The sequence below is a fragment of the Rutidosis leptorrhynchoides genome, chromosome 3 (assembly GCF_046630445.1).
Source record: "Rutidosis leptorrhynchoides isolate AG116_Rl617_1_P2 chromosome 3, CSIRO_AGI_Rlap_v1, whole genome shotgun sequence".
Lineage (NCBI taxonomy): Eukaryota > Viridiplantae > Streptophyta > Magnoliopsida > Asterales > Asteraceae > Rutidosis > Rutidosis leptorrhynchoides.
Window position 1 is genome coordinate 139,091,844 of NC_092335.1, and position 12,186 is coordinate 139,104,029.

At 31.1% G+C, this 12,186-nt stretch overlaps 1 protein-coding gene across 1 annotated transcript; it reads left to right on the forward strand.

Moving 5' to 3' along the window:
* Window positions 1-9,576: 9,576 nt before the first annotated feature.
* Window positions 9,577-10,428, forward strand: LOC139900426 (uncharacterized). Its single transcript, XM_071883198.1, has one exon. The coding sequence runs from the start codon at window positions 9,577-9,579 to the stop codon at window positions 10,426-10,428; it is 852 nt and encodes a 283-aa protein (XP_071739299.1).
* The last annotated feature ends 1,758 nt before the right edge of the window (window positions 10,429-12,186 follow it).

Genomic DNA, 12,186 nt, shown 5'->3' on the forward strand with positions numbered 1-12,186 from the left:
TCCAACAGTCCCGTAACAATCTAAAAACCTCATTTCTTACCCCAATTACCGACTCCGTCACTTGTGGAAACGTTTTGTTTAATAGTTGTAGCCCGATGTTCTTGTTCTCACTTTGGTGAGAAGCGAACATTACTAATCCGTAAGCATAACATGCTTCTTTATGTTGCATGTTAGCAGCTTTTTCTAAATCACGAAGTCCAATATTCGGATATATTGAGTCAAAATAATTTCTTAACCCGTTGCGTAAAATAGCATTTGGGTTCCCCGCAATATATGCGTTAAAGTAAACACATCGTAACTTATGGGTTTCCCAATGTGCTATCCCCCATCTTTCAAATGAAAGTCTCTTATAAACCAAGACATTCTTGGAATGTTCTTCGAATGTCTTACATACTGATCTCGCCTTAAATAGTTGTGCCGAGGAATTCTGGCCGACTCTAGACAAGATTTCATCAATCATGTCTCCGGGTAGGTCTCTTAAAATATTGGGTTGTCTATCCATTTTGTGTTTTTAAACTGTAAAATAGACAAGAGTTAGATTCATAAAAAAATACTTATTAATACAAGCAATTTTTACATATATCATAAAGCATAAGAACACTATATTACATATATTACACCACACGAATACAACTATCTTATTCCGACTCGCTCGTTTCTTCTTCTTCAGTTTTGGTTCGTTTTGCCAAGTTTCTAGGGATATATGATGTTCCCCTAATACGAGCCGTCGTTGTCCACATTGGTTTAGAAAAACCTGGTGGTTTAGAGGTTCCCGGGTCATTGTTACAACTTAAGGACTTCGGGGGTTGACGATACATATAAAGTTCATCGGGATTGGAATTAGATTTCTCTATTTTTATGCCCTTTCCCTTATTATTTTCTTTTGCCTTTTTAAATTCAGTTGGGGTAATTTCTATAACATCATTGGAATTCTCGTCGGAATCCGATTCATCGGAGAATTGGTAATCCTCCCAATATTTTGCTTCCTTGGCGGAAACACCATTGAACATAATTAACCTTGGTCGATTGGTTGAGGATTCTCTTTTACTTAACCGTTTTATTATTTCCCCCACCGGTTCCGATTCTTCTTCCGGTTCCGATTCTTCTTCCGGTTCCGACTCTTCTTCCGGTTCCTCTTCGGGAACTTGTGAATCAGTCCACGAATCATTCCAATTTACATTTGACTCTTCATTATTATTAGGTGAGTCAATGGGACTTGTTCTAGAGGTAGACATCTATCACATAATATCAAACACGTTAAGAGATTAATATATCACATAATATTCATATGTTAAAAATATATAGTTTCCAACAAAAATGTTAAGCAATCATTTTTAAAGAAAACACGGTCGAAGTCCAGAATCACTAATGCATCCTAACAAACTCGATAAGACACACTAATGCAAATTTTCTGGTTCTCTAAGACCAACGCTCTGATACCAACTGAAATGTCCCGTTCTTATTGATTAAAAACGTTCCATATTAATTGATTTCGTTGCGAGGTTTTGACCTCTATATGAGACGTTTTTCAAAGACTGCATTCATTTTAAAACAAACCATAACCTTTATTTCATCAATAAAGGTTTAAAAAGCTTTACGTAGATTATCAAATAATGATAATCTAAAATATCCTGTTTACACACGACCATTACATAATGGTTTACAATACAAATATGTTACAACAAAATAAGTTTCTTGAATGCAGTTTTTACACAATATCATACAAGCATGGACTCCAAATCTCGTCCTTATTTAAGTATGCGACAGCGGAAGCTCTTAATAATCACCTGAGAATAAACATGCTTAAAACGTCAACAAAAATGTTGGTGAGTTATAGGTTTAACCTATATATATCAAATCATAATAATAGACCACAAGATTTCATATTTCAATACACATCCCATACATAGAGATAAAAATCATTCATATGATGAACACCTGGTAACCGACATTAACAAGATGCATATATAAGAATATCCCCATCATTCCGGGACACCCTTCGGATATGATATAAATTTCGAAGTACTAAAGCATCCAGTTCTTTGGATGGGGTTTGTTAGGCCCAATAGATCTATCTTTAGGATTCGCGTCAATTAGGGTGTCTGTTCCCTAATTCTTAGATTACCAGACTTAATAAAAAGGGGCATATTCGATTTCGATAATTCAACCATAGAATGTAGTTTCACGTACTTGTGTCTATTTTGTAAATCATTTATAAAACCTGCATGTATTCTCATCCCAAAAATATTAGATTTTAAAAGTGGGACTATAACTCACTTTCACAGATTTTTACTTCGTTGGGAAGTAAGACTTGACCACCGGTTGATTCACGAACCTATAACAATATATACATATATATCAAAGTATGTTTAAAATATATTTACAACACTTTTAATATATTTTGATGTTTTAAGTTTATTAAGTCAGCTGTCCTCATTAGTAACCTACAACTAGTTGTCCACAGTTAGATGTACAGAAATAAATCGATAAATATTATCTTGAATCAATCCACGACCCAGTGTATACGTATCTCAGTATTGATCACAACTCAAACTATATATATTTTGGAATCAACCTCAACCCTGTATAGCTAACTCCAACATTCACATATAGAGTGTCTATGGTTGTTCCGAAATATATATAGATGTGTCGACATGATAGGTCGAAACATTTTATACGTGTCTATGGTATCTCAAGATTACATAATATACAATACAAGTTGATTAAGTTATGGTTGGAATAGATTTGTTACCAATTTTCACGTAGCTAAAATGAGAAAAATTATCCAATCTTGTTTTACCCATAACTTCTTCATTTTAAATCCGTTTTGAGTGAATCAAATTGCTATGGTTTCATATTGAACTCTATTTTATGAATCTAAACAGAAAAGTATAGGTTTATAGTCGGAGAAATAAGTTACAAGTCGTTTTTGTAAAGGTAGTCATTTCAGTCGAAAGAACGACGTCTAGATGACCATTTTAGAAAACATACTTCCACTTTGAGTTTAACCATAATTTTTGGATATAGTTTCATGTTCATAATAAAAATCATTTTCTCAGAATAACAACTTTTAAATCAAAGTTTATCATAGTTTTTAATTAACTAACCCAAAACAGCCCGCGGTGTTACTACGACGGCGTAAATCCGGTTTTACGGTGTTTTTCGTGTTTTCAGGTTTTAAATCATTAAGTTAGCATATCATATAGATATAGAACATGTGTTTAGTTGATTTTAAAAGTCAAGTTAGAAGGATTAACTTTTGTTTGCGAACAAGTTTAGAATTAACTAAACTATGTTCTAGTGATTACAAGTTTAAACCTTCGAATAAGATAGCTTTATATGTATGAATCGAATGATGTTATGAACATCATTACTACCTTAAGTTCCTTGGATAAACCTACTGGAAAAGAGAAAAATGGATCTAGCTTCAACGGATCCTTGGATGGCTCGAAGTTCTTGAAGCAGAATCATGACACGAAAACAAGTTCAAGTAAGATCATCACTTGAAATAAGATTGTTATAGTTATAGAAATTGAACCAAAGTTTGAATATGATTATTACCTTGTATTAGAATGATAACCTACTGTAAGAAACAAAGATTTCTTGAGGTTGAATGATCACCTTACAAGATTGGAAGTGAGCTAGCAAACTTGAAAGTATTCTTGATTTTATGAAACTAGAACTTTTGGAATTTATGAAGAACACTTAGAACTTGAAGATAGAACTTGAGAGAGATCAATTAGATGAAGAAAATTGAAGAATGAAAGTGTTTGTAGGTGTTTTTGGTCGTTGGTGTATGGATTAGATATAAAGGATATGTAATTTTGTTTTCATGTAAATAAGTCATGAATGATTACTCATATTTTTGTAATTTTATGAGATATTTCATGCTAGTTGCCAAATGATGGTTCCCACATGTGTTAGGTGACTCACATGGGCTGCTAAGAGCTGATCATTGGAGTGTATATACCAATAGTACAAACATCTAAAAGCTGTGTATTGTACGAGTACGAATACGGGTGCATACGAGTAGAATTGTTGATGAAACTGAACGAGGATGTAATTGTAAGCATTTTTGTTAAGTAGAAGTATTTTGATAAGTGTCTTGAAGTCTTTCAAAAGTGTATGAATACATATTAAAACACTACATGTATATACATTTTAACTGAGTCGTTAAGTCATCGTTAGTCGTTACATGTAAATGTTGTTTTGAAACCTTTAGGTTAACGATCTTGTTAAATGTTGTTAACCCAATGTTTATAATATCAAAAGAGATTTTAAATTATTATATTATCATGATATTATGATGTAAAAATATCTCTTAATATGATATATATACATTAAATGTCGTTACAACGATAATCGTTACATATATGTCTCGTTTCAAAATCATTAAGTTAGTAGTCTTGTTTTTACATATGTAGTTCATTGTTAATATACTTAATGATATGTTTACTTATCATAATATCATATTAACTATATATATAACCATATATATGTCATCATATAGTTTTTACAAGTTTTAACGTTCGTGAATCACCGGTCAACTTGGGTAGTCAATTGTCTATATGAAACCTATTTCAATTAATCAAGTCTTAACAAGTTTGATTGCTTAATATGTTGGAAACATTTAATCATGTAAATATCAATCTCAATTAATATATATAAACATGGAAAAGTTCGGGTCACTACACCTTTGAAGCTAGATCCATTTTTCTCATTTCCAGTAGCTTTATCCAGAAAAATTGAGGTAGTAATGATGTTCATAACATCATTCGATTCATACATATAAAGCTATCTTATACGAAGGTTTAAACTTGTAATCACTAGAACATAGTTTAGTTAATTCTAAACTTGTTCGCAAACAAAAGTTAATCCTTCTAACTTGAATTTTAAAATCAACTAAACACATGTTCTATATCTATATGATATGCTAACTTAATGATTTAAAACCTGGAAACACGATGAACACCATAAAATCGGATATACGCCGTCGTAGTGAAACCGGGGGCTGTTTTGGTTTGGATAATTAAAAACTATGATAAACTTTGATTTAAAAGTTTTTCTTCTGGGAAAATTATTTTTTATATGAACATGAAACTATATCCAAAAATCTTGGTTAAACTCAAAGTGAAAGTATGTTTTTCAAAATTGTCATCAAGATGTCGTTCTTTCGACGGAAATGACTACCTCTTTAGTAATTGACATGTAACTTAAATTTCCGACTATAAACCTATACTTTTTCTATTTGGATTCTTAAATTAGAGTTCAATATGAAACCATAGCAATTTGATTCACTCAAAATGGATTTAAAATGAAGAAGTTATGGGTAAAACAAGATTGGATATTTTTGATCTTTTTAGCTACGGGAAATGTTTAACAAATCTATACAAATCATATCCTATCTAACTTATATTGTATTATACATGTATTCTAATATATTATGTAATCTTGGGATACCATAGACACGTATGCAAATATTTTGACATATCATATCGACCCATGTATATATATATTATTTGGAACAACCATATACACTCTATATGCAGTAATGTTGGAGTTAGCTATACAGGGTTGAGGTTGATTCCAAAAATATATATACTTTGAGTTGTGATCTAGCTTGAGACGTGTATACACTGGGTCGTGAATTGATTCAAGATAATATATATCGATTTATTTCTGTACATCTAACTGTGGACAACTAGTTGTAGGCTATTAACGAGGACAGCTGACTTAATACACTCAAATCTTTAAAACATAATAAAAATGGTTGTAATTATATTTTGATCATACTTTGATATATATGTACATATTTGTATAGGTTCGTGAATCGATCCGTGACCAAGTCTTATTTCCGAGGAAGGAAATATCTGTGAAAGTGAGTTATAGTCCCACTTTTAAAATCTAATATTTTAGAATTTACAAAATAGACACAAGTACGTGAAACTACATTCTATGGTTGAATTATCGAAATCGAATATGCCCCTTTTTATTAAGTCTGGTAATCTAAGAATTAGGGAACAGACACCCTAATTGACGTGAATCCTAAAGATAGATCTATTGGGCCTAACAAACCCCATCCAAAGTACCGGATGCTTTAATACTTCGAAATTTATATCATATCCGAAGGGTGTCCCGGAATGATGGGGATATTCTTATATATGCATCTTGTTAATGTCGGTTACCAGGTGTTCACCATATGAATGATTTTTATCTCTATGTATGGGATGTGTATTGAAATATGAAATCTTGTGGTCTATTGTTACGATTTGATATATATAGGTTAAACCTATAACTCACCAACATTTTTGTTGACGTTTAAAGCATGTTTATTCTCAGGTGAATACTAAGAGCTTCCGCTGTTGCATACTAAAATAAGGACAAGATTTGGAGTCCATGTTTGTATGATATTGTTTAAAAACTGCATTCAAGAAACATATGTCGATGTAATATATTTCTATTGTAAACCATTATGTAATGGTCATGTGTAAACAGTATATTTTAGATTATCATTATTTGATAATCTACGTAATGCTTTTAAAACCTTTATTGATAAAATAAAGGTTATGGTTGTTTTAAAAATGAATGCAGTCTTTGAAAAACGTCTCATATAGAGGTCAAAACCTCGCAACGAAATCAATTAATATGGAACGTTTATAATCAATATGAACGGGACATTTCAATATATATATATATATATATATATATATATATATGTTAATTTAATTTAATTATTTAAATAATTATTCATAATTATAATTATGAATATGATTACGATTATGATTAATAATAATAATAATAATAATAATTATTTTATTATTATTACATTTTAGTTATAATTTATATAAGTATGATTATTATAGTTGTAACGTTTTTTATCCATGTAAATATATAAATCATGGTTATTTAATTAATTTCCATAAATAATTATATATATATATATATATATATATATATATATATATATATATATATATATATATATATATATATATGCAACGATACCTATCAATGTAAATATGAAAAATGAAAAGTTTGAAACTATTGTTATTATTTATATTTATGTCATAGCTTAATTTTAAATTTATGACAAAATTATGATAAGAAAAATGAAAAGATTGAAACTAATCATATAATTTATGACATAAAAATTTTACTTTTTATGAATGAATATTTATAACTAAATTTAAATTAAGAAAAATAAAAAAGTAACAGTTAATGAAAAGTTTATAACGTTTATTACTCTTGGTGGTGTTACATATCTTTATTATAATAGTTAATAAATAATAGTTAATTTCATATCAATTGTTATTCAATGTTATAAACATTCAATTTCATTCTATTCATAAGTTTTATATTGTGTGGTGTAGTAATACACCACGGTTCATGTTTATATTTAGAAGTTTTTTTTTTATGTACTTCAATTATTATGTAATTACTTATTTTCACATATGAAGTCATTAATACAGACCTTCAAAAGGGCTACGTCGGCGGCGGCAACTAGCGGAGTAAGGAATGGGTACAACGGCAACGGTATTGGGAATCGACACATGGGAGCAAACCGAAAACAATTGACGTCATACATGTTCTTCAACTTTTCGGAAGACTACCGGGTGATTGATCTTTGGAAGATTTTCAAACCTTATGGGGCGGTAAGAGATGTGTTCATGGCAGGTAAGAGATTACGGGGTGGAGAGCGTTTTGCATTTGTTAGATTTGCAGACATTAAGGATGGTGATGGGTTTCTAAAAACACTGGAGAACATTAAAATTAATGGCGCTGCTATAAGAATCTTCAAAGCGACTACTAGGGCTCCAAAAATTGGGGAACAACCTGGGAGCAAGATGAATGGTAACCGAATGCAAGGGGGTGGGAATTTCTCTGGTGAGAGATGTAATCTCAACAAATTTCAAGATGGTAGATCCTTTGTTGATGTGATGGGTATACCGAATACTAATTTGCGGGATAAACTAAATGAGAAAAAGAATCAATCGCGTAACCCTAATTCAGAAAGTCATATTGTATGGGTGAGATCTGTGGAAGTAAATGACGAAGATAATGAGGTGTTACTCCAAAGGGCGATCATCGGCGACGTCAAAAAGCGTAGCTCACTCAGGAACTTGGGTAATATTCTCAAAGCAGAAGGTTTGGTAAACCTGGAAGTTAAATTCTTGGGTGGATTGTCAGTATTAATTATTTTCCCATCTCGTGAAGAAGCTGAGGCGGTTAAGGAAACATCACATCCGTTGAATCGTTGGTTGTGTAAGGTTAATATGTGGGACATAGCTAACTGGCCGGAGGGACGTATGGCGTGGTTACGAATTACTTGGGTCCCACCTCCATGTTGGTCGGAGAAGACGTTCAACTCGATTGCAGAATGGTGGGGCACCGTTTACCTCCTCGATAATTGCAAACTAGCGGGAGATCAAAACCTTTCCTTTGGTAGGGTATTCGTGAGTCTGAATGAACCTGCAACTGTCAAGGGTCTCTTGAAACTGAAGTTTAGGTCCAAGTTTTATTTCATCAATGTTGAAGAAGAAGATAATGTATTTCCGACAAAAACATGCCATGTATCTAATCTACATGGTGTTGACGACTCAGATTATGGGTATTCATCAAATTCTAGTATTGATTCGTATCTAATCTCCAACAGTGATTTTTTAGAGGGGTCGTCTGAAGAGGAATACAGTCTCTACAATGAAGTACTTCAATCGGATGAGGAGTTAGAGGACGATAAATTTTCAGGCGAAGAGGTACCGGAAAACTCAACCGGCGGGGTGGAGAAAACCCTAGGAGATGATCAAAGTGAATTTTTTAGGATCAATGAATTTTTTGATGCTAACGAGGTGGTGCCAGAGACGGCTGAAGGCGTGGGTAGCGAAGTTAATTGTTCCAAGTCAAATAATGATGACATGGCTGATAATCTCGACGATAGGGTTTATCCAGAGGTAGCTGATGAGGAAGATAAAAGGTCGACTAGCAACTTCTCATATGTGGGTCAGCCCAATAAAACCAGGCCCAACAAGGAGTATATTAATTCTTCTCCATTAAAAGGGCCCAAGTATGATGATGGGTTCTCTAATACCAAGGCGAACAAGGGTGATAATGGGCCTTCCCGTGATGCTGATCCAAGTGATGCCCAATACATTCCAGCAATGCATCTTCGGGACCTAACTCATTCCAAAACAGGATACATAATCTACATAATACCCCCTATGTTGCGAATCATAACCAGGATACAAGTCTGAATAAGAAAGGTAAGCGGCACTGCTCTCAACGAAGTGAACATAAGAAGAAAAAGTCTGCCTCCTCGTCGTTGGAGAAGTGTGAATCTATTGAGGTAACCAACTGCAGTGATTGTTATTGGAAGCATATGGATAACTTTAAGGCATCATCAAGAATTATACGATTCAAAATATGGCTAAAAGTGGTTTGGTAAGCGACAAGTCTAGGGTTTATTGTTGTAAATCTTGTGGAAAGAAATCAATGGTGAAGCCTAGGAAAACGGTTGGCGAAGGAAAATCGAGATAGAAGGATAGATCAGACAAAGGTGTCGCATTCTCAAATGAGGAATTGATGAATTATGGCGAACAAATCGGTTTTGTGGTTGAGGGTAAACTAGGGTGGGTTAAAGAATTATGTCGTATCGAAAGACCATTTATTGCGGCCTTCCAAGAAACCAAGTGTCATCTTGTTAGTGATCAATGGGTGGAATTGTTATGGGGGAATAATAATTTTGGCTACATTCAAAAGGAGGTTGTGGGTAATTCCGGTGGTTTGTTGCTTATTTGGGATACTTGTTGCATCGAGGTGGTTGATGCAATGGGTAATGAGTTCTTTTTGGCTATTCGGGGTAAGTGGAAGTCGTCCGGGCAAGAGTCATTCATTGTTAACATATATGGGCCTCATGATGATTGTAGTAAGAAAGCCATGTTGGATTCTCTAGAAAATCTTTTATCGGCTAATGACTCGGCTTGGTTACTTTGTGGGGACTTCAATGAGGTTCGTGTCCGTTCAGATCGTCTTAATTGTAAGTTTCTTCAATATAGAGCAACTAGGTTCAACATGTTCATATCCAACAATTGCTTGATAGAGATTCCAATAAGTGGGAGACAATTTACGCGAGTAAGTGAGGATGGATCGAAATTTAGTAAACTTGATAGATTCCTTGTAACGGAAAATTTTCTAAATCTTTGGGAGGACTTGTCAATTATTGCCTTGGATCGCAAACTATCGGATCATTGTCCTCTAGTCTTGCGTGATAAAATTATTGACTACGGCCCTAAACCGTTTAAAGTCTTTGATGCTTGGTTAGATCATGATGGGGTGGATCAAATCATCTATGAAGCATGGGTGGTGCCCGTTCGGGGGTATAGGAAAGATTGTAACTTCCAGGATAAATTAAAAAAATGTGAAAACCAATCTTAAGTCTTGGAGCATTTCTTCGTTTGGGGCTGTGACAATCCGGAAATTTTTGACCAAATTTAAACTTAATCTTATATGATTTCGACACGATAAACAAAGTCTGTAAAGGTGAATCTCTAAATTTTTGGAACAGTTTACATGAAACCATTTGACCTTTGACTATTCTCGATGATTCACGAACAATTATGTGTAAATATATATGTAAATATATATATATATATATATATATATATATATATATATATATATATATATATATATATATATATTCCATACATAAGAAATGTTATATATATTGTAATTAATAAATATTAAAGATTTAATATATTTTATAATTAGTAAAAATGATAAAATTTATAAATTATATTATATTACATGTAATTACAAGTTAAAACATAAATATTATATTAATAATGTTATTATTACTATAAAAATTTATTAAGAATATTATATATATGGAAATAAAGTTTAATACATGTAAAATGTTATATTAATGTTATTATTATTATTATTATTAGAAAATAATACAATTTATTTTTATTATTATCATTAATAAGTAATATTATATATAATACAATATATATAAAATGTATAATTAATATATGTTATCATATAGTATTAATAATTAAATTCAACTACAAGTTAAAATATAGTTGTTATAGTAATATTATCATTACTTTCATTAAAATCAGTATTAGTTATATTATTGTAGATAACATATAGATATGAACTTTAATGCATCTAATTTGTTATCTTTACTAAAAATATTATTACTCTCATTACTATTATTAGAATAGATATTTAATATAAATATCAGTGTTATTATTATTAAGTAAAATACATAAATATAAAAATTGATACAATGGTTATGTTATAGTGATATTATTAAACTTATTATTGTCATCATTATTATTACTCTTATTAATATTGTTAATAATATTATTATTATTAATATTAGTAATATTATCATTTTTATTATAGTTATTGGAAAATAATACCATCTATTAGTATAATCATTAATAAATATAATTACTATCATTTTTAAATCATTATTATTTATTTTATTTTTACTAGTAATATAATAATTAATATAATTAATATAATTATTAATTATTAATATTAATTATTATATAAATTATATAAAAATTCATATGTACGAATCTGTGACCTGTGATATCTGCTTTATAAATTTTGTTTTCTTCTAATTGGAATTGTCGACTATATTATTGCTATAACTTGTTTTCAGTACTCAATCGAAACACAGAGATATTTTTTTTCCTTCTTTTTTCTTCACGTCCTCTGTATATTCACTTTTTGGCAAAAATTAAAAATTGAATCAGTTTTCAAAATCCATTAATGTAGTTATGTTAGGAATCGTTTATGTAAACTTTCTCTAAAATCCTAGCTTTCAATTCTTATTATCGAACTCGAATTTTTGAGTCAAAGAAAATTTTCAAAAAAGTCAACTAAATCGTTCTTGAGGAAATTCAAACTCGTATGGATGTTTTAAGTTAAATAAATGATTCTAATAGTTTCTAGAGATGTTTTAGAACGTGTTTCATGTTATAACAATTGTCCAAATCTGTATGAATTGCGAAATCATTTTTTTTTTTTTGTAAATACCTACGACGAACAGGCAGCTGGGTTTATTTTTTTTTATTTTTTTCTCAAACCAATTTATCACAAGATAAGTGTTTATGGGGTAGATAATAAGTCTTAAATCGATAGTGTAATTCGCAGTTATGATTTATTTTGATTTGG

Bases quoted from the DNA above. Each gene is read 5' to 3' on its own strand.
- LOC139900426 (XM_071883198.1), top strand. From the start codon at position 9,577: ATGAATTATGGCGAACAAATCGGTTTTGTGGTTGAGGGTAAACTAGGG.